The following is a 27,291-nucleotide window of genomic DNA, read 5'->3' on the forward strand; positions in this document are numbered from 1 at the left end:
AACCACAAGAAAGATGAATGGGAAATGAGGGCGCATCTATCATTCAACCACTAGTCAAAGAGGATTTTATACAGTTTATCTACTTTAAAGTGTTCAAAAGTAATTAAGTAACACAGGGTTAGAGCCCTTGAAAAGAGCCACTTCCCTGACCCTCCACCAACCCTCCACCGTCTCCCCTAACAGCAGACAGGGCAAAGCATTAAGTGCGGGGATACTTCTGAAGGAAGAGAGCTCCACAGAAAGTTCTCAGGGAAGCGGGACACCACCCACTTGACCTCAGGGCTAACTGAGTGGTCACAGAAAAGCTATCGTTTCTAATAAACTTCCCCACTCAGTATCAGTGGGGTAAAGGAAAGGACCTCCCAGAACCAAAGTACTTAATGCACAGGTGGCACCATTTACAAAGGGAAGCATTTAGTGGTTGAAAGAAAGAAAATAAAAACATAATTAATTGCATTCCATCCCCATGAATTACTCCAAACAGGAGGTTTATATTGTTTATTTTCAGAGACTTAAAATTAAATCAATGTCAACAGGTATGGTAATTCCCCAAGCAAATGGGTTGTAGGAATTTTAATCTCGTCTCAGAAATAGGTGTCTATGCTCTGCACAAATAATACCGTGCACTCACTGCATTCAGGGTTTTCAGCCACACTGTGTGCAGGCATCCGTAATGGTGTTTGATATGCATGCATACACGCACCAAGACGCTACCACACTGGGCCAATACACTAAAGCACATATGCTGTGTTTTATCTGTCAAACTGTTAATGCCAGGTCCAACTAAAATATTTAAACTGCCTGAGTTCGGTTAGCTTAGGTCTTTAAAATGGAGTTAATAGTCAAAAGAAAAGGAATTTTGAGGGTTTCAGCATGTGTTGCCATTTCACGTGGTGTTAGAGGCCTGTAACAAGCACATTCCGCAGTGACCACAAACTCAAAGGGTCCAAGAAATAATAATTTGATGAACAGAAAAAGCACCAGTGGTGAGGAATGACTTGTACCTGACTCCTCTTTCTTAGAAGGCATCCCTGCAGCCTAGAGAGTATAAAAGCCAAGACCGATACCTTATACTTCACCAAATACAATGGTGACAAAGCAACTCACCGGCTGTCTCTAAGTACCTTCACAAATGAGTCTAAAGTGACGCCTACAGAACACAACCTAGAATCAACCAGGAAGACGGTCTCAATGAGGTTCCCTCGGAATCCACCAGCTAGACAATGAACAAGTCTATGGGGGAGTCTCATAATTATATTAACTAGGGAGAGACGACCCAGCCCAATGTAGGCAGTACCATTTACCGACTTGTGGTCTTGGAGTACAAAGAGTAAAGTAAGTGAGTCAAGTACAAAAGCGCGTACGCATTCGTTTATTTGTCTCTGATTTTCACAGAGGATGTAATGGGACCATCTCCTTTTGAATCTTGCCTTGACTTCTACGAAATGACTAAATGTGATCTGGAATTGAGAGACAAATACAGCCTTTCTCTCCTAAGTTGCTTTTTCGAAAGGAATTTTTATTACATCAACAGAAATGAACCTAAGACAGTAGAAAAACTTTTTCCCCATTAAATGACTGTTCCATTCTGATTAACCTGGAAAGAAGAAAAAACAGTTGAGAACACTTGCTGCTACTCCGGAGGATCGGAGTTTAGTTTCCAGCACGCACACAGAGCAGCTCACAACAACTTGTAACTCCAGGGAAGCAACACCCTCTTCTGGCCTCTTTGAGCACCTGCACACAGGTGACACATGGGGAAACATACAGTAACGCATGTGCGTTAAAAAAGATGTCTGTTTTAAGTTATGTTTGTTTTTAAGAGTTATGGAAGCAGGAGCCAACAAACAATGCTGACATTAAAATCCTAGGTTTCCCAGCCCTCCGTACATAGTTTCTGACAAACAGTGATATTTCTGGTTTTGTGTTTTCATTCAGTCAGACAAAACCTGAAAGGACTGAGCAAAAAGAGCTATTCTAATGCACTGACTAAAGAGAACTTTGAGGACACGCCAGGTCACCATTTGCTACAGAAGAGGTAGCATATAAATTATGGCATCAACATCCTTACTACGTTTATACAACTTACTGTTAACAGAAAAGCCCTTACACCAATAACATCTCCCATCAATATTAATTTGGCAGAATGATGAGGTTCAAATCATACTTTATTTTCTTGGGTTTCAAGCCCTGACCATTTATTTACACAGAAATTTACTTCATTAGCATCAGAGATTACTCCCAAGAACTCAATGGAGGTTCTTAAAACTTAGAAATCACGGCTTTCAGGTCTCCTGGAATCCCCAAGTGTTGCAGCAATACAAGTGACCAGAAAGAGGCACGATGAAAAGAAGGGGGGACATCAAACAAACCCAAAACTGCGGTCTGTGAATTCTTTGGAGGTTAACCCGCTAAAAGCTGCAGTTATTTTTATTATAACAACTTAGTCCTCCAAAATATTTTTATATCCTATTTCCTATATCACTATGGATTCCAACAAACTGATGATGATTTTTTTGGTTATAAGGAATCATCTTTAAAACATGGTGTTCAGGGGTTTAGGCACATTGCTCAGTCAGTTCACTGCTTGGGTTGAATCACAGGATCTCCTTTTTATCTCTAGAAACCATGTCAGAAATTGAATACACAAACAACACAAAAAGAGTGTTGCTGCATGCATCTGCAATTACAGAGCTGAGCGGTCAGAGACAAGAGAATCCCTGAGGCTTGCAGATCAAACTTCATGGCAAGTTTCAGGGTACATGGGAGACTCACAACAACCTGCAACTCCATCTCCACAGGATCCAATGTTCTATTTAGTCTCCATGGGAACCCTTATGTACATGCAACATACATACATACATACATACATACATACATACACACATACACACAAACCTTTTTATAGTTTTTATAGCAGAATAACTAAGATGACCAAAACAAAACCAAAATATGTTGTATTGTGTTTCAAAACAAAAAACAAAACCCTTAATGAATGAACTGAGAACTAATAGTATTTTCATTCTAAAGTTGGGGTTTAAATTTCTATTCAACTATTCCTGCTTTGAAGTTCTATATACTTTCATTTAAAGAGAGCAACAAACAGTGATGGCTATTTCTGGTTCTGTTTCATAGAGAACACCATTAAAAGGCTACACTTGTAAGCAACTATAAACTTTCTTGTTCCAACCGTTCCGGGGCAAGTGGTTACAATAAGAGCAATGACTATAATCAAAACAGTATCTAGAAAACGTAAGAAGGGGGCTGAGGACAACAGCTCTGTAAAGACAGTGAGGATCTGAGTTTGATTCCCCCGGACTAACATTAAAAAAAAAGAAAGAAAGAAAGCTGGAGCAGGGGACATCTGCAGCCCTGCTTCTGGGTAGGCAGAGATGGGAAGACCCCTGAGGCGCCCTGACCAATAAGTTTAGCAAACTTAGCTAGCTCCAGGCCAGTAAGACACCCTGTTCCAAAAAGTAAGGTAGATAGTGAATGAGGAGTCCTGGAGCCACCAATATACACAGAGATACACACAAGGGAGGGAGGGAGGGAGGGAGGGAGGGAGTGAGGGAGGGAGGGAGGGAGGGAGGGAGGGAGGGAGGGAGGGAGGGAGGAAGGAAGGAAGGAAGGGAGAGACAGGGAGAGAGAATATAACTTTTCTTTGTTCTAAAGACATACTTCTGGAAACACTGGGAAAGCTATTAAAAGTTTAAGAATATGGGGTCAGTGACATAGCTCAAACGAAAAACACAGTGCTACAAAGTCTGATGATCTAAGGACCCAAATGTGGAAGGAGACAATCAACTACCGAAAACTGTCCTCTGACCTCTACTCACACAACATGGTGTATATCCCACTCCCACAAACATATAAATGAATGATATGTGTGTGTATTTATTGTATTGATAACCTGAAAAGAATAAGGCCAAATGACCATACCAAATAATTCCTAATAAATGGTATCTGAGGAAAAATGCAGAAACCCTGAAGCCTTTTTTTAAAATAAAAAACAAAACCCCAAGAGAAATGATAACAAGCAGCACGTTATTATTGATAGTAGGGGATGATATTTTCAGGACACATCATTTACTCTCAAAAGTGTCTTTAAAAAGCAGAAGAGAGGTCAAGAACCACGCCACACTGAAAAAGAAGCAATTTTAAGAATGTCAGCGCATGTCTGAGAACACACCCAAAGCCGGGGGGCATTCCAATTTACCTCCAGTGAGCTGTGCTTCATCACGACGTCTGGCCCTTGCTGATGGTTAAGAGCTCCCCATGGAAAAGGGGGAGGAGGGACGCTGACAAGAATGTCAATGGCAGAGTGATCTTCAAGTGCATACTCTCCATTTATAAACTTCATACACAAAGGACTCAGTCCATACTTACTGAAGGAGCAAGTATGAGGAGAATGAATGAATTGGGTCACTTAATGAAAATTCAGTCAAAACAGTTTAGACACAGGGTCTCTAGGACCATCATTTTACAATGGAAAGATCTCCCATTTACTCCTGAATGATAAAATTAGTTTATACTTTTTTTTTTTTTAGGGAGAGAGATTCCAGACAGGGTTTGTAGCCCTGTGTAACCCTGTCCTGAAACTCACTTTGTAGACCAGGGTGGCCTTGAACTCACAGAGATCTACCAGCCTCTGCCTACCAGTGCAGGGACTAAGGGTATACACCACTACAGCCTGTTTTTGTTTAATTTTTTTTTTTACTTTGCACTTTTAAAATAAAAGAGTAGATCCACAGAACTCACTCCTCACACATATATTTACAGGTAAAAGTAAGCTCAGTGAACAACACCTCACCCCCACCCATTTTCATAGGGGTTTCCCATGAACCATTTTTACTTCTGAGAAATGGAAAGCTATGGTTTCCCAAGGCCAGCTTTCCCTGGTTCCATTAGGAACTCTACCCTTTTGAAAAGCTGGACTATTGGGGGAAAATACTTAGACATTCCAGGAAACAGCCAGCAGAAGGTGCCATCTTTCTCAGGGGCAGGACTTTCCTGGGATTTTTTTTTAAATGTTGATTTTGAGTGTGAGAGCACGGGTGCACATGCACACATATGCATACGTGAGGCCTGCCTGCGTATCCCATGTGTGTCCAGGGGTCCATGGATTCCAGAGTAAGTGTCAGATCCCCTACAGTGTAAGTGGTTGTGAGCCACCCAGTGTGGGTAGAAGAAACCAAATTCTAATCCTTACTTAACCAAAGACCTGGAGCAGGGCCTTCGGGGTCAAATATGGTGGATGTACAAGAGATGAACAATCTATCATTTATTTTTCGTATTTCCAGAGTCATACTGTACCATGTTTTGCTTTGCTATTATCTTTCTTTTGTTGTAGTTGGTTAAAGTAAGAATGTATCGGGATTGTGGAAATAGCAAGGTCATCAGATAGAAAAATACTGCTATTCAAACCCTTAACCATTCAGTTGTTAACACACCAGCAACTTCTACATGGCTTGAAAGAAAATGCCTGACTCGGTGGAGAAAATGTAAAGGATACCACTCATCTGAAAAGTTTGCAGCACAGAAAAAAGGGCAGACATGAGGAAGAACATTAGAAACAAGGATAGGGATGTAGCTCAACTATAGGATATTTGTATAACATACATAAAACCCCAGGTGCCAGTCCAAGCACTGCATACGCAGAGTTGTAGCACACAACAATAATCTCAGCACTCAGGAGATGTAGGCAGGAATTCAGTATTCCCGAGAGAATCCTCAGCTACACAGCAATTTCAAGGCTGAAGATACATAAGACCTCACGTCGAATAAACAAAAACCCAATAAGACAAACATAAAATTTTAAGTTATGTTAAGTGTAAGTAGGCAAAAAGGCAAGTACAGAATAGAAGGGATCACAGTTACTCCTTGGGAAATGGTCAGATAAAGCTTCTCTGAAGAGATGAAATTTGAGGTGAAGCCCAAAGAACTGAAAGGAAGACCATGTACATAGAAGAGGAATGTGTGCGTGGTGACCATGGTGGGATCATGAGGATAGTCATGGATGCTTCAGTCGAAGAGAAACATCTTGGGAAATGAGGCTGAAGAAGATACTAGAGTAACTGAACACTGTACGGCAACAGAGATGGAATTTTAATTTTGCTATTTATTGAGAGAAGCAGATGAAAAGACTGGCGTCTGGGAACATATGATCACTGCCGTGACTCTAAGGAGCACTGTAACACGTCTGGGAACATAGGATCACTGCCATGACTCTAAGGAGCACTGTAACACCAGCAGAGCGTAGGAATGAAAAACTACACTATGAGATAGGCAAGCGTCTCACTCCTTCCAGGAAAGGTAGAGGGCGGGTTTTAGAATCTTATATCCTGACACACACTATTTATTAGCCTCAGTCCATAAAACATGAATGAAATCTCGCCACGCAACAACAGGGCTGGAACCAGAGATTATGTTATATGAAACAGGTCAAGCATGGGGAGTAGAACGTGGACTCACTCATGCCGAATCCCAAACTAATTCAATCACACAGAATCTGAGATTAAAAAGAGGGTTCCCAGAGATTAGGTGGCCGAAGGAGGATGGAAAAGGTTGAGAAATGACTTAAAGCTATAGCAAGCAGCTCTAGGCACCACTGTACATAACAACTACTGTAAACACCAGGTCTATAGTATCTCTTTCAAAAAGAAACAAATTTGAACATTTCCACCATTAAAGAATGATAAATGCTTCAGAAAACAAACACATTTATTATTAATTTAAACCATATGCAATTTATACTGCAAAAGTTTTTCAAGGACTGGGGAGATGGTACCTGAAGCCAAATATGAAAACCTGAGTTTGATCCCTGATCTACACATAGAAGAAACAGAGAAACAATTCTCATGAGGTGTCCTCTGATCGACACATGTGTTCCATGGCATGTGTGTACATATATCCCCACATACGTGCACACAAGATACAAAAAAATAATAAAATTTGGAAAACAGTTTTATAACTGTAAAAATGAGAAGTGTTTAAGGAAACAAACATAATTCACCTGGTTTAAACCCTGTGCAACTTACACTTATGTTAAACACAAATACCCCATTAATACATCCAACTTTTTATGTGTTTGTGTATCTATTAAAAAGGGAAAAGACTTAATTTAAGAAAAATAAATAAATGCTTCACAGAAAGAATCAGTATGAATAGGCAGGGTAAAAAAAATAATGTAGAGGAAAAGCCTGGGAATTGGTTCAAGGCCAGTCTTTGTCTACCAAGCCAGTTCTAGGGCACCTAGGGCTACACAGAGAAACCTTATCTTAAAAAAAATTTAAAAATAAAAATAAAAAAAAAACTTTTTAAAAAGCTGGGACCTGATGTTAGTGGGTTCTCATGCCACTGTGGCTAACCCCAAGAGACACTCCAGAGAGGAGGATGGGTGCAAAGCTAAAACTCATCTCAAGATCAAAGGAACAAAGACTATGGTAGGCTGCAGATTCAACGGGGCAAGAGCTGCAGAAATCACCTGTCTAAATCCAGTAGCCTCACAGTAAAGGAAGAACTGTGGGAGGTTCTCATAAACAGTCGGCAACATTTGTGTGACCTGTCCAATAGAGATGTGAACAGTCTGCTCATCCGTGACAGCTCACCAAGGACAGGCTGAAAGAACACAATGCCATCCAACTCTAGCTTTGACTAACAATGAGTCCACTGGGCTTACAGAACCATGGGTGAATGATAACTGACAATAGGCATGAAGACCCTTTAACAACCACATCATCAAAATGGCTCACCCCAGAATGGATGACAACTTCCCATGGCTGCATACAGCTATTTCTTCTGGTACCCTTTCACCCTCTATATACTCTATCAAGAGCACGCACAAGTGGCCCAGGAAGTGGTAGTTAGAATCCCACATAACGGTCTAATGACCCTGGTGTACCCATTCCTTCTATGAGAGAATCTCCAGAGACCCAATCCTTAGGGTCTCTTTTGAGTAAAGCATTCTGATGAAGACAGTAATAGTCGTTATGCCGAGAGGTCAGCATTCCACAAAACCCACTTTCGCATACTGTTTCCTATTAAAGAAAGAGAGAAGTGGAGTTTTAATTACAGGGAGGTAGGAGCCAGGTGATAATAAATTATTCAAGACGGAAGACGAAGACTTAAAAAACGCCATTCAATATTCCAGCAAAGCACACCAGGCCCATTACCCAGCACTGTGTTTCACTCGGCATCAGAGGCTTTTCCTCTCTTCCTGATGACTGCATTTTTTAAGTCATAAGTGATTATTAATGGTCTTTCTCGTGTGGTGCGATAATTTCAGTAGCAACGATTCATCATGAGGGGAAGAATATTTCCAGCCTCCTAACACCGTATGGAAAACAAGCTCTACCCCTTGTCAGCATGTCCCAAACAACTGTTACATTCTATGTGTGGCTTCTGCTACTTAAACAAGAAAGTCAAGCATTTCCTTAAAAATTTACATAACGCAAGGCAGAAATTGAAGTTTACTATTTTCCTAAGCTGAAACTTTCTGGGTTATAAAGAAAAGCAATCAGTCCCTTCAATGAAATCCCCAAATAGTGGCAACTTTTAGATCTGAGAGGGGATGTAAATCAAAGTTATCAACTTTAAGATCAACTTTTATTCATGTCTAATTGTCTGTATGTCACATGTGTGCAGGTATCCAATGAGGCCAAAAGATAAAGTCAGATCTACCTGAAGGTAAAACCACAAAAGACTGTAGATATTGCTGCAGGGAACCAAACTCGGGTACTCTACAAACACTCCAAAACACTGAGCCATCGTGCCAGCTCCCAAAGCTGTAAGCTTTAAAGTCTCAGCATCCTCATCTATAAATAGAAGGGAATTTAACACAAGGAAAACAAAAGCCTCTGATATACTCAGAGCTGTTCATTTGAGGGGGTTGATAGGCACAGAGACACGGTTGAAGCACCATTCTTCTGTATCATTCTAATCACCTCTTAGGACAAACAGCCATTGGACACCACGAGGTGATGGGTGATGTGCCTATAGCATGGGGCAAAAGTACTTCTTTCTGGTTAGCAATGTGGTAGAAGAAATAAACGCACCACCAAGAGCCTACTGCTATTTATGAAAGAAATTAATTTCACACAAAATACTTCTTTAAATTTTTTAAACATTTCTCAAAAGTTACCATTTTGTAAGTAAAAGGGGGGGGGGGTCTGGAGAGATGGCCTGAGGAACGACAAGGTTGCCTTCTGGCCTCTACATGCCCAAGTACACAGGTGCATGTGCACACGTGAGCATTCACCCACAAAATGAAGCCACCAAATTGTTTCAGTGTGTGTGTGGCGGGGATAGCAGGAGGTATATATTCCTGCCCCACTGTGCTACTATATAGGTCAGAGGACATCTTGAAAGAGTCTGTTCTATTCTATTCTTAATAAAGATTCTGGGACTAGAACTCAAGTCCTCAGGCTAGACAGCAAGTGCCTTTATCCACTGAGCCATCCTGCTGGCTCCAAATAAAGTTTAATGTCTAACACTTACAGCACCTGCAGGGAGTCACCTCCAGGGATAGCAGCTGAGAAGGTGCATTTTTCACACAAGCATGAGACGAGCTCTGACACAAGTAGTCTGAAGACGATGCTTTGAAAAGTAGCTCGACTCTACACAGTCCATAAGCAGACAAGGCAGCCACGTGCTTCTCAATCTAATTATAGACCATCTCAGCCCTTCAGAGTCATCCTGGCAATTAGGACCTGTCCATCTTTGTGCTGCACGTTTTGAAGACATATGACACCAGCATTTCCTGAGCAAACGCAGGTGCAAACAGTGATTATGAAATGACCCTTTCCATCAGCATCACTGCAGACAGGAGCTTGGGAACAGTGGCACCTTCTGGAGAAACATGATCCATGAATGCAGGTGGAATGATGCAGTAGCCACGTGGCACAACTCATCAGGCAGGCCTACTTGAAGAAAACAGGTTGGGCCAGCACCTATGACCTCCTGTAGTTCCTGCTTCTGTGTGTGAGGGCACTGGTAGAAGGGTGCATACCACTGGATAAGAAAAGCACCAGAGTTCCAGCCAAAGTCTGTGTTCTTCTTACCTGGTACAAAATCAACTCTTGTGTCAGAAGGCAAGACACAGGCCTTTATGTAGACTACAAAAACCACTATTTCAACATCATTAGGACTCAATGCATTAAAACAGTTGGGTTCCTAGAGCAAAACAGGACTAATGGGACTGAGAGTTAAGTACATAGAAAGGGATATGTCATGGAGGTCCCTTCAAGGCCTAGCCTCAGGGGCTGAGAAGAGCAAATATTTCCCAGGCAAAGAAAGCATATGATTCAGAACAATACTGTCCCAAATAATAGATATTGAAATGTTTAACGGAAAAAGTAAAAGAATAGAATGATATTATATCCATTTTCATATTTAACTAGAAAGTAAGTCAACAACATTACCAAGTTTGGGATCATTCCTTGTTCAGCACAAGAATTCTCCATGCAAAATTATTTTGAGAATGAGTAATGAAACAACTACACACATACATCCTTGGAGAGTAACAATTTCAATACCACTGCTGAAGCTCCAGATAGCACTCTGAAAATGAAGGAAACAACCCAACCCTAGGTCGAAGCGAGAGCATCATCTGGCATCAGAGTCCAATCAAACTAACACTGCCTTCTCCTCTCATTGAGCTGTACACCATGCCTACCTCCAACAGAGCTATACCATGAGAGAAAATTTACAGGCAGAAAAGCTATACCCAAGAACCTGAATACATACTAAATCCCGAAGGTTAAGAGATTAGGCAATGAGGGGTTCAGAAGATGGCTCCAAGACTGATTTGTAAAAGCACAGGACCAGACTTTGATCTCCAGAACCCTCCCAAACACACAAACATGATGGAGCATGTTTGTAATCTCAGGGTGGGGAAGGCAGACACAGGGGGATTCCTGGGATTTTTCTAGTCATTCAACATAATAAATCAGTAAGTTCCAGGCCAGTAAGAGATGGTGCCTGTAAATGAGGTACGTAACACTTGAAAAATGTCATCAAAGATTGTACTCTGGCCTCCACATGAACATGTGCGCACACACTTGTACAATCCAGATGCTCCCCACAAGAGATCATGGTATCATTCACAAGAGTGGAATAACTGTAGAGGAGGAAAATAGATGATGGCCCATGGTAAGCTCCTAAGACTACCACAAGGTGTCAGGAGACCTGATGTAACTCGGCTGCACACATTTAGCCACACAGAGAGAGCAGAGGATAACCAGTTCTCAGGTTCTTCTCTAGACCCACAGGTATACACATAATTCTTTGGGCAGGGAGGGATCAAGTGTACAGAATCTCCAAATGGACCTTTAACTTCACATATCTTGAAAAAGATCCGCGTTTTGGGTGTAAAGATGCCCAGCAGTTCCCAACTACCATTTCCCACATGGACTTGTCCCTGCCTGCCTGTCTCAAAGCCCACCCACTATTTCATTTTCAATTAGCAGCTCCTCGAAAGGCAGTAATGAAAGCAGTTGCTAAAGAGCATTCAGATGTCACTGAAAGACTGCAAACCCAAACTGTAAATAGCACGTTGTGAGTCGCCTGTCACCGCCATCAACTCCCACGGGAATCTCGCAGCACGTGGCTATCACAGCCATCTGCTTGGATCACCAACAACACCACTGTAAACCAGTCAACCACCCACTCCCAACTCCTACTCTTACCTGTCATGCACAGACTTGTGTAGGGATGGGATTGCTGCGAGCAGAAATTCGAGAATTGCTTCATGTCCTATAGCTGCAATTGGGCTACAGGTAGATCATTTGATACCCTCCTAAGAGGGAAAAATGCACAATTCAACTGTTCCCCATATACACAGCTTTAAACTGTATTTTTATTTTTTAACTGTGTGTGCATGTGTAATAGGATATTTTGCTTACACTCTGACACTCCTGAGACTGTCCAATAGAGTTATATTTGAATCTAGGGCAGAACCAGTGACGAGCTGACTAGAACTGGCCAAAGAGAAGTCAGTAATTTGGACAGAAAAAAAAAAACACTCACAGGAAGGAAAGAACGGGGACTAGAGTTTGAGCTCTCTTGGTTCTGGGAAAAGGGAAGAGACATGTCTCTGTCAGTGTCTCCAGCCAAAAAGCAAGGTCAGCTAGTAGCTACTCAAGTCTTTCTGAGATAGCAGGTTTTCACCCCAGCCTTTGACTTCTGAGTCTTATTGAAATATAGAAGAATATAGACTTAATTTAAATTTAAATTTAGCAGTTGCAGCAGAGACATCCCGGAAGCCCTTGTAGGTTGAGGCCTGAGTGACCAGGTGTGACAGAAGATAATTAAAATAAAAGTAGATTTATGTGCAGCCACTCAGCCAACAGAAGAACATCATGCACGCATGTTTGTGTGTGAGAATGTTGCAGGGTTGCAGGTGTTCTCAGAAGCCAGAGGCATTGGATCCCCTAGAGCTGAAGTTTCAGAGATAGTGAGTGGTCTGACGAGGGTGTTGGGAACTAAATTAAGTTCCTCTGAAAGAGGAGAACAAAACATAACTTTAGCCACTGAGACACCTCTCAGCTCCCAAAATGCAGTTTTAAATCAAAGGAGTTATATCCTACTCTACCCTTGTCAACCACCTGTTGAAGTTCCAAAATTTTTGGTCTCCAGATTTCTTTAGTTTGGGTTTTCTTTATTGATTCTATTTCCACTTTCAGATCTTGAATAGTTTTATTCATTTCCTTCTACTGTTTGTGTTTTCATAGATTTCTTTAAGGGATTCATCTATCATATTCATAAATGTTGTTTTAAGGTATTTTTCCTGTGCTTCACCTATGTTGGAGGCAGTGGTAGGATATACAGTCCTGACTGCCATTGACTGCATTTTTAACACTCGCATATAGGCAGATATCTGGTCCTGAAGATTGTAATTTTAAGGTCTGATATCTGGTCTTGTGTTTGCCAAGTGAGTGTTTCGTTCCATGGCTCCTGTTTCCTCTCTGGTTTGTAGGAGAGAGATGTGACTGGGTTGTCTGGTAGGGAAGTCTGCTGGGGTGCTGATAGGTGTGGCCACTGCGTATTCCAGAAAAAGAGATAAACACTAGGTGTTTGTTATTGGTAGCTGACACTTAGGAACTGGGAAGGGCTGGGAGAGAGAATTCACAAGAAGGGGGAAAGCAAGGTGTTGCACCAGGGTAAGCCTAGTTACCCCTCTAGGAATGGGGGCAGAGTGAGGAGAAGCCACAGCGGGAGGCCTGCCACAGAACTGGGGATGAGACTGGGGTTTTACACTTGGAAGAATAGAGGAAGAGGTGAATATCTGTCATTGGCCTACTTGCTTCCCTGGTTAGAGTGGCCTGAGGGTTCCCAAGGAGTACTGGGGGCTTGGACAAAGTTTGAAGGGGAAGATCTGTGTGGTCCACTGGAGATGGAGGGGGTGCTCAGCAGGTGGTCTGCTGCAAAGCTAGGGATGAAATTGGAGGACTGGGTTTGGAGGAATGAGGGAGAGGTAAGGATCTGCAGTAAGCCTACTTGTTCCCTGGCCAGAGCAGCCTGTGGGTTCCTGCTGGAGCCTGGAGCTGGAGCCAGGACCCTGGAGCCAGGAGCTGGAAACTGAGACAAAGCAAGGAGTGGGGGGGGGAGGTAGAGGAGGAGTTTGGAGAAGAAGATAACCCACTGGAGATGGGCAAGAGATGCTGTAGGTGTTCTATTGCAGAGCTGGGAATGAGACTGGAGGATTGGATTTGGCGTAGAAGGAGAGGTGAAGATCTGCAGTTAGCCTACCTGCTTCCCTAGCCAGAGTACTTAGTCCCTGATTTTTGAAAAGCAAATGAAATCCCAATTAGCGTTTTAAATAAGATTCTGAAGCATGAGTTAAAATGGTTTGACTGCAGCTCATATTTCTTAACAGTCGCTCCAGGTACCTCCAGGCACTTAGCTATTACAGCAAATTTATGAAAGAGCACAGCAAAGTTCATATGTCCTTTCATTATGAAACTTCAATCCCAAATTACATCCGTGTTTCAAACACTCCTGTTTCCAGACTTCTGTTGGCTCTGCAGTCACGCTGGATAAATACCTGTGTGGTTTTTGGCCTAGATTTTCACTCAAAACTAATTAGCAGGTCTTCAGAAATGTGGCTTGAGCTAGATTTGTTTAATCTAAGTTTTCAATTATAAATCTTTCTTTGTAAGTTAATTTCTACAATAACCAATATCACAGGGTGCTCCCAAGACAGTGTTAGTCGTACTAAAATAAAGGACAAGCCTAGGGTAGCAATCCCAGCAGGAAAAGGCATGCACTGGACATTCTGCACCACCAGGAGGGGAGGAAATAAATCAGAAGGTCCATTCACCTGGCCTTCCTGCACCAACACTACCCCTCAATCCAGGTGAGACCAGCATGTAATGCCTGTACAGAGAGCTAAAGCAAATTACCTTGGATATCTCTAGTAACAGATCTGATTATAAAGATAGGTACCATGATCAACCTCTGCCCTTAGAGTAAGTCCTATGTCTACAGCTTACAATTGGCAATGTCATACAAACACTCTACCATGTTTAATTCTATTGTAGTCATTTTCCCAGAAAAAGGAAAAGGCTCCTATCTAACACTCAACACCCATGAAGGGTTACTAGCAATTTCCAAGTCCCACAGTTTTAACAGTATGCATTAACTTATAATGTGTGCAATTTGGATTCAAATTTCTTTTTTAAGGTGGTACTACACAACACTATCTTCTAAGGTGGTACTACACAATACTATCTTCTAAGCCAAACAACTGTCATGCTTGAAAAAGACCATCAAGGAAAGGCTCACTAACTGTGGATTTGGTAATGTTACTGTATCTCATAAGATGGTTCTATGATTATCATGAATGAAAAAGAAAGCTGGAAAGCTTAAGCAAGCTACAAATGTCTGAGAAAGGTATGTAAAAGGTCAAAGTTCAACACACTGATATAAAATCTCTGCTTAAATTAGAGGAGCTACTGGTCAACTCACGATCATCAAAAGGATGGCTTTAAAAAAGGTGTTTGTGTAATCAAAGCTTAATTGTTTAGTTTATGCCCAAGTTTTATCTAAATATTACACAGTATTTAAGAGTACCACACTGGTGCTGGGCAGTGGTGGCACAGGCCTTTAATCTCAGCACTTGCGGAGGCAGAGGCAGGCAGATCTCTGTGAGTTCAAGGCCAGGCTGATCTCCAGAGTGAGTTCCAGGACAGGCTCCAAAGCTACAGGGAAAGATTTAATAACCACCAGAAAGCATAACTAAAGAGGAAAATGTATTGTGTGTTTAACAGTTTAAAGGATCACACTCTCTAGAATATTAGACTTAATTCCATATGAAATGCTACTCTGAAAACTATCTTTCATTAAATGATTTTACCTTTTGATGAGGAAAAAAATGCTTCCCAGACACAAAATATCATGAAATTGCCTCAATCCCAATATTGCAGTGTCTATCTGCAGCTAAGAGACACGGGTCTACTACCATTTTCAAATCATGGTTAAGTTTCTTCTCGCCCTCACTAGAAGCCATCTGGGTGAGACCTCACGCTGACTATACTATAAACTTCAAAAGCCATCGAAGGCTTCAGTTCATCACTCTCGGGACCAGCCGAGGACAGCTGGCTACTACACAGAACTTTCCTGAGAAAGGAGGGCAGATTCTGGCTATGCTGCAGTAGCCTCTAGCTCTCTCCTTTACTCCTTCTGCCCCTCTGCTTCTACATAGGGGCCTACAGATGGAGCTCCAGATGCACGGCCCGGGAGACTTCCGTCACAGTACCCTATCTAGCCACAGGAAACTGCCGCATAAAAGTCACCTCTCTCTTGGAAACACACCGAACAGATTCCTCGCCCCTCACCAGAGTAAGAAGCAGCTAGAGGTTACTGCCCCTTCCCAGTGTGTGATAAACTCTGAAAGGAGACGGATAAATCAGAGTACCCAGGAACATGGGATGTGGAGCAAACTAGGGCAGACTCCCTGAGACAGCAACTTCTTGTTCCCAGACGATGCTTCTATGAGAAATGTCAAAAGTCAAAGGGGAGAGGATCTATGCATGGCACTACAAAAAAAGGAGACTCGGGGGCTTTGTAAACTACTCAAGCATCTTATGTTTAAAGGACTTTCAACCTTAGGTTTCTCCCATCCTAAAAGGTAAATCTGTTACTTTTCCTTTACCATTCCTTGATCTTTGCTGTCGTTCCTCATCATTCAATTTGTGTTCATGCCAGGAACCACAATTTCCTTGACAACAACTTTCATCACCCAACTACATCCCATATAGCTGAATGAGCAAGTTCTTGGCCAGAGATATCTTGAGGCTGTCCTCTGGCTTCCACATACACTTACATTTACCTATCTGTGCATATACATATGCATCATGTGCGCGTGCGTACACACACGTTCACATAATCAAATGAAGGCCTCTCACTTGCTTCAGGACAAAGTAATTGTTTAAACAGAGATTTAGAACTCCAATTGAAGCTAACTCAGAGTCCTCCCAACTCTCATCAACTTTTCATCATGCCGACATTATTTTTAAAACCATTTTGTCTTCTCTGTGCTTTGAACTACGAAGCACTAAATTTTGAAAGCAGAAATTCCTATGGTCTAGAAGTTAAGGCATACATAAGAAAGAAAATCAAAGTTTTCTTATTGTTCGGGGAAGGGTTAAATTTTCCTAAAATAAGAAGCCATACTTTGGTTAGAGGGTTAGGAAACACACAGCTTTGTATTGCTTGATGGTTACAGTGTGACATAATTTCGCAATTAAAGAAGAAAGGTCCTATGGAGAGGTACTGTTTCCTATCCATATGCTCCCATGACAAAGCAGAACTAAGTCACATTCCCTCTGCCGTCACCAGTCAAAGCTAATGGTTTCAATGACGGCACACGCCCTAAGTATTCATTAGCTCTACACAGGAAAAACATCCCCTGAGGTAAGCACTGTGCTGTCCTACAATCCAAACAGCCAACATCTCAATGATATGGGCTATGCCTGTTTGTCCACCGTGATGGGACCTGTTGACTACGACATTCACTCAAAAAGGGAAAAAGTAGAGAGGATCATGGGGACCTCACCTGAGCCTTCAACCACTTTGTAGCCAAATTAGTGTATGCAATTCTGTCAATTTACAAGTGGTCACTAGTTTTGTGGAGGTACTGTTGCATACAGGCTGGTCAAGGCCAACTAAAGAAACTCCTTCTACATGGCCATGGATAAACCATCAGCTATACTAAGAGAATACTTTCCAGGGCTCCTGTTTTTGAGTCAACCACACTACTGTGAGCAAGCCCTCACCCTGCATTATAAGTAAACCCAAAAAAGTCACTAGTTCCCTAGGGTGAACTTTGGTGGAATTTGACTTTGGAGGATGAGGGTAGATGTCTTTCCCAGGAAGAAAGTTTTGAAAACAGCAGGTCACAGAGACATTCACTATTTTGTGTCATAGCAATTTGCTCCTTTGATCGTATATATTTTTCTGCTCTTTTGAGAACTGGGGACAGTGTTGTTCAAACCTGTAACCATTTGGCAAGGCAGTTACAGATCAGCTCTCTTCTAAGATAGTATGTATTTATCCATAAAAACATAATCCAGCAAATAAGCTAAGTGCCAATTAAAACACTTTCTTTTGACAGAATGGAAACATATCATAGGAGCCGTGGTTTTATAATCAGACAAGGGAAGGAAAAGCAATTTGGTTTTAGAACTACACCTTTTTTTTCCTTTCTCTCTTAAAAGTATATAATTGCACTCTCCGAGTGAAAAGATTAGTTGCCTTCAACAGACTCTCGGAAAAAAAATCCTATTATTTCCTCTCTACTAAAGAGTAATGTCTTCCATAATTACAGGAAAGCCATGTATTAAGTTGCCTGCTCAGGAAGTGCCACCCTAATAGAATGCAAAGTTAATTCACTCTCCGCATGTCAAGAAGGAAGACCAGGCCCTCTCTTCTCAGGCCCATCGCCATCTGTAAGTCTTCAGACTGTAACTCCCTCAGCCAGAGGCACTAAAGGACAATCCATTAATGTAAAAACTCTCTTCAAGGTTCACTCTGAAGACCCCCATCAAGCACAGTCAGATTCATCAGATTCAGTTACTCTACAGGCGAGGAGTCAAGGGACAAAAAAAGGGACTGTGATCTGTACTGGCCTAGCAGAACACAAAAGCAATCCTACCTATCTTTCTAAGATGTTTTAATTATACTGCGCGCGTGTGTGTGTGTGTGTGTGTGTGTGTGTGTGTGTGTGTGTGTGTGTGTGTGTGGTATACGTGAGTGTGTATACTTGCTGGAGTTGGTTCTTTCCCTTCTACCATGTGAGGTCCAAGGATTAAACGTGGGTCACTGGGGTTGGTAGCAAGGGCCCTTACCTGTTGACCCATCTCAATCAACTCCTTCTAGTCCTAGAATTCTAAACATACTGTGTCTCACCTTTTACCAGTCAGTGTTCACACAAGGCAGGATACCTTACCCTACAAATGTTTCTCCTCTCATTTAAATGTCTACATAGAGCCATTACTCAAAGTTAAAACAAGTTGTGTTCTTTCCGCCCACTATGGTCTTCCTTCACAGATCTATATGGCACTCTATTTGATCACATTATTGGTAATTTAAATAATCATGAGGCTCAGAAGGAATAACTTTAAGAAACCAACTTCAGGAAATTCGTCTTTCAGTAGGGTAGCAGCAGAGATTATTTACCAGTAACAAATATCATGCTCTCAGCTCAGTTATCAACTCTACTTTCTCTTAAATAAAATTATTGACAAACTAGTACATTTATGCATGAAGAAAGGACATAGGAAGATATGATTATAGGTGAAATTATAGGTGGAAAGTAATTATAGGTGAAAGGTAGAAATCTTGATTATTTGTGGGAAAAAAGTACTCTTCAAACATAAAACAATGAAAGCTTGGATTTCAAATAACAATAGTACCAAAAGTAGCATTTGACCATGAAGACCAAAAGTTAGTCAAAATCCAGACACATGACCCCAAGTCTTCTGTTATGATTATTCATGTTTTCACAAATGAACCAGGAAAGCCCTGGTTGCACAGAAATCACAAGAAGTACTTTAAGACCAAGGAAAGAAAAGTGAGATCAGGTCAGTGAAGAAAACATAAAATTGGCCTCCACATGGAAGTAAAGTGGTCTCTTGCCTGATAAGGGCAGTCCTACATCATGTTAGGAAGGCAAGAGGGTCTGGGGTGAAGGTGTCAATATTGTAGCCTCTCTCCACCGGTGACTGTCTTTTAATATCAGTTAGGAACACAAATTCCAGAGTAACATCAGCTCTTACAGACCCTAGTCTTTCCTCCTTCTCCCCAACTCCTCACACCTCTCTCTCTCTCTCCATTTAACTTTGGTTACTATCTAATTTTCCAACTCCTGCTGTGAATACAGATTATCCTGCTACATCTTATGCCTTCATGGACAGCGGCTTCCAAGTCCAAATATGCTGTCTGAACATGTTGTTTCTCGAAATATTTGTAGGTCATCTCCCCTCCATCCTATGATCTGCAGTTCTTTTCTCTCTATGCCCAATTCTAATGTCAAACAAAGATAACATAATATTCAGGGGAAACGGAGAAAACTATGTGGCTAGAGAGACTGTGTCTAAACCCCACACTGCAAGGTGTTCTCTGACAAGCTCTTCATCTCCTGCAGTCCCAGTTTCCATTTCTCTAAAGCACACATGGTGATTACTCACGAGGCAGAGTTACTGCATGACTTGCTAGCTATGCCATACACAAAAGGCCTGTAGCGCGGTTACTGCAGACTGTGTTAACCACAGACAAATGTTGACAACACTCTTGACAAGTGAGTTTGGTGGTGCCTTGGGTCATATCTGAGGACATTACAATACAGGCCCTCTGTGTTCTTGCTGACACCCGTCCCTCTCCGTGTTTCTACAAAGGAATGTCCTTTATTCTCTTTATGACACCAAGCAGCTCATTGTATCCTCTTAGAGCTTTTTATCTTCCCAAACCTGTATCTCATCGGCATCACTCAGAGTACACATCTAAAGTTTTACACAAGTGACATCCAAAGTAGCCTGACCATGATCAACCTGCAAAGTTTACAGTGAAGATTCCCTTAGCTCATACACAGAGGCTAGGGATTGGTGTTTGGTGCAGTACATGATATGGCTGTGATAGTTGGTGAGGTTTTCAGCGATCTCAGATCCTATGCTCTGCAGAGAAATCTCTGCACATGTGAAATACCCTGTGCGGTCACTGTTCTGCCAACTAAGACTCCTTCCTTAGCTCCTCTTAAGTGACAGCCAATCTCACCCGATACAATCTCTAAAACCAAACAAAACACACAGGATGCAGGTAACTCTACAAGCGCAGACACAACGGCCTGAAGAGAAACTGCTCTGGACAACTTTCTCAGTATCAATCCACCTCACATAGGGATTTCCACAGGCAGAAAGGCTTCCCAAACGCAAAGTGTTGTTAACTGTTTCTGGATCCTTGTCAGCTAATTATGAGCAGGCCAGAGACCATGCCCACAACAAAACTTCTGTTCAAACGATTACAAAGACCATCCTGAGTCTCAGAGTTGTGGAGAACAATGGTAGCACACAGATGGTCACACCTCAGCGCCACTGCCCTCTCAAATGTCACAGTATGGACTTTACGTAAGGCCCTGCTCACACACAGAACACCATTTATAGCACATCGGAACCCTGAGATTTATATTGGCTAAGACCAATTTCTGCAAACCATCTGTCCTCACCATGGAGCTCTCCACAGAAGCCAGGCCATGACCACTATATATAGCCAGGTCTCTGTACCACCAGCACTACAGAGAGCTCTGATGTGCAGCAAACATTGAAATGAAAGACTGACGACGGTGGCGTGTTAGTCAAATGTGGAGGACACACCTAGAGCGTGACCCTCTTGTTTAGAACCACGCATACAACTTTCCAAAAACAATTACTGCATCATCATATTAAGAAAACTACCACCCATTGAGAACTACAGAGGTGAAGGAGAGAAGACAAGGTCCTAGTTAAGAATGGACCAGGCTTGCTCACCTGTCTGAGTCCCTTTGGCAACTTCTTTCTCTTCCCAAGGTGCTGGCAGAGGTTGCGGTCATTTTCTCGATCTGAGCTGTAATGGTGCGAGTGGCTGAGCCGGCTCTTCTTGGAGTGAAAAGACAAACCATTGGTAAGAGCTTCTCGTTTCTTCTTGGTCAGAGGAGTCTGTCGTTTTTCTACTCGTTCCTGAGGCTTAACTGCTACATCTTTCTGCAGAAAAGAAAAAGAAAGGGAAGTGGTGGTCACATGAGGATCTAAGGTAACAGCCTAAATACAGACTAAATAAGGTTAGAATGAGGGGATGGAGACAGACACGGTGGTCAAGTGTCCTGAACCCCTAATGATACCACAAATAAGTGGATTCTATTCCCATGTGTGGATGTATGTGGGTATGGGTGAGTGTCTTGCCCAGTTGCTATCCTGGTTTCTGGGACACAGTTTCTCATTGGCCCAGAATTTGCGTATTCAGCAAGGCTGGTTGACCAGCAAGCTCTAAAGCTCCTCCTCTCTCTGCCATCCTAGCTCTGGGACTGTAGGTGTGAGCACAGCCACATCCACTACAGCTCCAGAGACTTGGAACTGAGGGGAGCAGTAAGGGAATAAAGGAAAGACAGCAAAGGGACACTCAGACTGGAGGGCTGGAATTGAATATGTATAGCCTGAATCTGAATCAGAGAGGACAGCCTGTGTATGTGGTACCATAATCCCTTGAAAGAGGGAAAAGCAGAAAACTGGACAGCTGGCTGCAGTAACCCTACTGCTTTAGAAAAAGCCAAAAAAAAAAAAAAAATCAGTCATTAATATTTTCTTTCGAAATACACAAATCCAAGTAGCTAAAACATCCAGACCTATTCAGCACAATAATGAGTGTGGCTCAGCTGTCAGAGCATTTGCCTACCATGCATGAGGACCTGGGTTCCATTCTCAGTACCACATAAAACTGGGAGTGATAGTGCATGTCTATAATCCTAGCACTTGGGAGGGACAGACAGGAGGATCAGATGTTCAAGACCATTCTCAACTGCACAGTGATTTGTAGTGTGGGCTCCAAGAGATCCTATCATAAATAGTTAATAAGAATTAATTTGCCTCGCACATTTGATTTATTACAAAACCAGTCCTCCTTTCATACTAAAGATGTGCCCAGAAGTATACTGAAAATTATGTCCAATTCCATACAAATACAAATTAATATTTATGAGCTTTAATTTTTTCAAACTATTTTATTTTCCTGTAACATATTAATCAAGGCATTTTCTTGACTCTGAAGAATAGCTACAAAGAGTAAACAGACCCCATGCCAGGACATTAACTTCCCAAAGACCTGTTAAGGTCTTAGAAACAGCAGTACAATCACCGTTCCTGTAATTAATACTGAGAATATCTACTCGGGAGGGTGGGGGCAAGAGAATCTGTGTCTATGTAGCCACTTAAGAAGGGACTGACATCTTTTTAAGAAGTTTTTCATGACTTAAGAGCCTTAAGCTATCAGACACTAGATGTTACCCCTTCTCTCTCTAAAGAAAATTAATACTCATAAAATTTATGACTACACTCTCTTGGTTGCAAATCTTGAATAAACCAGGCAACTGTTTGTTCACTGTATCTATAAATATTTATTGACTGATTATTAAATGTCCAGTAAAATAACTGCTTATGTTTTCACTATCTTGGGAAATGGCAAAACTGTCCCATATAAATAAGAGAACCAAGAACAGGAGGATAGGGAGATGGGCCAATTGCTGTACAAACATGAGGACCTACATTCAAATCCCCAGCACCCATCTAGAAAGCTGAGTATGGGGGCACACCAGCTTCTAACTCCAGTGCTGTGGGAGGGGCAGATAAAGGAGGATCCTCATGCTGACGCCAAATGAGACCTTGTCTTGGGGGAACAAGGTAGAGAGTGAAAGAGCCAGTATAATGGCTACTCTCGTTTGCCACCATGACGACATCTGGAATTAACTAAAACCTAAGCATCTGTGAGGGGTTTTTCTTGTTTGAATCACTTGAGTGAGGAGACTCATCCTAAAACTGGATCCTTTGAGGTGGGAAGATCTATCTTAAATTTGGGCCATGCCTTCCCGTGGCAGCCTATAAAATAGACATGGAAGAAGGAAGTGCCTGCTCTTTGCCTGTCTGCCTTTGCCTTACTATCTATTCCAAACCCAGCATGAGAGCCCACCTCTTCAGGATTCCAACATATACTGAAAACCATCTGAGGGGCTGGCGAGATGGCTCAGTGGTTAAGAGCATTGCCTGCTCTTCCGAAGGTCCCGAGTTCAATTCCCAGCAACCACATGGTGGCTCACAACCATCTGTAATGAGATCTGGCCTGCAGGCATATATGCAGACAGAATATTGTATACTTAATAAATAAATATTTAAAAAAAGAAAGAAAACCATCTGAAACATCAAGCTTTACAGACTGAAAGCTATTGGATTCCTGGACCTTCCATTAGTAAACAGCCATTGTTAGACTAGCTGGACAAGAGATATTAAGCCAATAATAGGATGGATGGACAGATGGACAGGCAGATGGACAGACGGACAGACGGACATATGGATGAATAAATGGATCAATGAATGGATAGATGGATAACACACAGAAGATAAAAGGGCTGATTACAAACTACAGAAAGGTTGATTATAAACCAATCAATAAAATATAAACCTAGCAATATTCAGAACAACTGCATGACTTCATGCACAGGCAAATGTGCATGTATCAACCCACTATCAAGACATCAGTGGCAATTAACTTAAGAATTCCCTTAAAGAAACACTGGCTACTCTGAACACTGCAGCTACAAGAAAGGAAGCTGTCTGGATTCTAAAAGAACATTTTGGGATCAATGAGCAGCAATTTCAAAGGCTTGTTAATTAGTTGACTAGGCAAGCAGTTGCCGAGGGAGACAGACCATCGGAAATACCTGCAGTGCTTTTCTAAAGTGACTCCACTTCTCATTCTGCAAGGAAAGCATTTAACAAATGAATGAAAGGTGGCAGCACATGCCACTTGAAAACACACCACTTGGCAGAAGGATTATTGTAAACTAAAGGTACTTGAAAATCAGCAGATTCAAGAGGGACACTCTGCCCTCACTTAGCCAATAGAAAAGAAACATTCCCACAGAGGGAAGGAAGAGATGCTGAAGAGTGAGATGCCTGGCCTAGAGTGGGGGAGCTGAAATTCAGAAATGGGGAGTCACAGCCCAGAAAAATATGCACAAATACATGGAGGAAATAACTCCTACCTTCCTTAATATCCCCAAGATTTTGGATATGTCTCTTAAAACAGCTACTCCTGTTTAGCCAGTAAGTAAGCATTCAGGCTAAGTCACTTTTAAACGGGTTTTGTTGTTGTTATTGTTGTTGTTTTAAGACTCTATCAAGTACCCCAGGCTGGACCGAAACACTAGGTCACAGAAGGATGACCCTGACTCCCGATCCTCCTGTTTCTATTTCGTAAGTGCTGGGATTACAGACAAGTGCCCCCGTGCTTGTCTCTTCCTGCAAGTTTTGATTTTCCTTTACTAGCAGTTATTTATGTGTAAAATACATGTCATTCTCCTGTTAATCTATTTTAGGTCAATTTAATTCTCAAGGTCTGACTAAGACCCTAAAAAGCCAGAGATAAATCTGCCCCACCTGGAGCAAACCCTGGGAGGAGGCTGGAAGTGAGAAGTCTGATAAATCTGCTTAAGGGTATCCATTCATTTCCAAACACCCGCATAGCAGCAAAAGCCTGGCTGTGAAGCAGAAAGATTCAGACACATCTGCTGGCAATAGAGAGGGTAAGTGCACAGGCATGCACAAAGGAATCAGTTCTGTGAATGTTTGAAATTATGTGATTTTTAGGTCACTGGAGATGGAGGGCGGGATGACAGGAGCACATCCATTCAGAGGCTCAGACACTGATGAAGCAAAGCAATTTCCTTCGGAACCAGCCCTCTTCAGAACAGGTGATCTTACTCTTGACTTCCCCTTCTCCCAAATTACAATCTTCTGCCCAAGGCTTCCGCTGCTCCTCCTGAATTTCAAAATGAGAAGGTTCAGTGTTGTGCAAACTCAGGGAGGCTAACAGATTGCACACGAAACACAATGCAGGCTGCGGGGCCCCATTTGCTGATTACGGATGAAGTGGAGATGATGGAAAATGAGGGCACAATTTGCCTGCCTTGCAGAAAATGGGTTTTGGAAAGAGTCTCTGTCTGATGTTTCCAATCACATTAATCTGAGGACAGTCCGTAACTGGCGGAGTGGCTGTGAGGTGTGTCTGTGTGTGTCCAAGGGCGGGCGCAGATGGAAGGTGGGGGGGGGGGGGAGTTCAAACAAACATCTGCTTTGAGATACTTGATCTCCAGGACTGTCACAGTTTCCTTTCGGTTGCTTTGACATACACCATAACAAAAAAACTTCAGGGGAGGGCTTATTTGGCTTCCACTTCCAGGTTGCAGTTCACCATGAATTCAAGGCAGGGACTCCAAGCAAGAACCATGGAGAAAACAAAGCCTGCTGGTTACATCACAAGGTCATGCTTAGCTGGCTTCCTTACACAGCCTAGGAGCACAACTACCCCCAGGGGCTGGGCCCATCAACATCAACTAGAAATCAAGACAATGCCTTGTATTTCGCACCTGAGCCAATCTAATCTCGGAAATTCCTCAAGAGAGGCTTCTCTCAGATGACCCTAGGCTGGGCTAAATTAACAATTATAGCTTAGTAGGTCAGCAAACAAAGAAGTGGGGAGAAGATGCAGAGATGCTCTTCCAGTCACATGACATTAAAGGGCGTTTCCCATTGGTTGAGTCTGCCGGGTCTCTGGTTGGTTTACTAGGAGACACGATGCTTGTTTTTAACTGACTTTGCCAACTATTTATGCTGTCCATGTAGCTGTTTAAAAGAGCTGCAAAGGTCTAATGTGATAAGTGAAAGATTTATTTTTTATTAAAGTTCATAATTCTCTTTCACTATATATGCTTTCATAATTCTCTGTCACTATACGCATATTACTTTCCACTATGGAGTTTTAAACAAAGTTAATGATCAAGAATCTCAGGGCCTCCACTTTTTAGAGACTGGATATACACAGAAAAAAAATACTTTGAATCTCCAGTACAAGCCAGGCGGTGGTGGCGCACGCCTTTAATCCCAGCACTCGGGAGGCAGAGGCAGGTGGATCTCTGTGAGTTCGAGGCCAGCCTGGTCTACAGAGCTAGTTCTAGGACAGGCTCCAAAGCCACAGAGAAACTCTGTCTCGAAAAATCAAAAAAAAAAAATCTCCAGTACAGCATTTAAAAATTAAATTCAGCCATGTAAGGTGGCACACACATGCAAACCAAAACTTGAAAGGTGGAAACAGGAGTACTAGGAGTTGAGTGTCTGAATGTGACCCTATGCTCGCTCTCGTGCTCTCTCTCTCTCTCTCTCTCTCTATATATATATATATATATATATATATATATATATATATATATATATATATCTTTAAATATTCATATCTTTAAAAATCAGGGTTCACGAGAGGAGCCTGGGAATAAAATGCCAATGGGGCAAGCATGAGAGCTCAAATCCCTAGCACTGACATAAACGCCAAGCAGAGATAGTGACTGACCTGCAATCCCAGCACTCAGGTGGCAGAGATGGGAAAACTGGATGTGAAGTGACCAGGTAGACTAGATGAATGCACACTATCTAGACTCAAGAGACAGTACCCTGCCTCAATGCATAAAATCTTCATGTAATCAAGGAAGACACTGCTGTCAATTTCTGGACTCCACATGCACACACATACATGTCCGTGCATGACCATGTGCAAACATGGCACGTTCACAATGTGCACACACACATATGTAAGCATGCACATTTGAATGCATCTGCAAACATGTTCACATTCACCATGTGCATATACATATGCACATATGTAGGCACACGCACATATGTGAATGTGTCTTCCAACCCCAAAATCAATATGCTTGCTAAATGCCATATACTCTGCAATTTGTTGGAAATACCAAACAAGATTCCCAAACCAAAGCTGCTCAATCACAGCAGGAGAGAAATCTATAAATATTTATTAGGGATTAAGTGAGGACTAGGCAGGATGTTCTGTACTGCCACCTTTCACACTGCACAAAAGTACATTCCCTGGCTGTACCTAAGGCCACACACAATTCAATGGAAAAGGAAGAGAGTCCAAAAGGACATACCCATGTACACCAACAGCTGGTTTTAAGTCAGAACACAAATATAATTCTTTTGTTGTTTG

At 42.1% G+C, this 27,291-nt stretch overlaps 1 protein-coding gene across 3 annotated transcripts in view; it reads right to left on the minus strand.

Moving 5' to 3' along the window:
* The window catches only part of Auts2 (activator of transcription and developmental regulator AUTS2), a 1,090,291-nt gene that overhangs the window by 791,565 nt on the left and 271,435 nt on the right, over nucleotides 1-27,291 (minus strand). For all 3 annotated transcript variants that reach the window (XM_038346249.1, XM_038346250.1, XM_038346248.1), the window contains exon 2: nucleotides 21,018-21,230. In XM_038346249.1, coding sequence (XP_038202177.1) covers nucleotides 21,018-21,230 — 213 coding nt within the window. The remainder of the gene's footprint in view (nucleotides 1-21,017; nucleotides 21,231-27,291) is intronic.

This window comes from Arvicola amphibius, chromosome 10 (genome assembly GCF_903992535.2).
Source record: "Arvicola amphibius chromosome 10, mArvAmp1.2, whole genome shotgun sequence".
Classification (NCBI taxonomy): Eukaryota; Metazoa; Chordata; class Mammalia; order Rodentia; family Cricetidae; genus Arvicola; species Arvicola amphibius.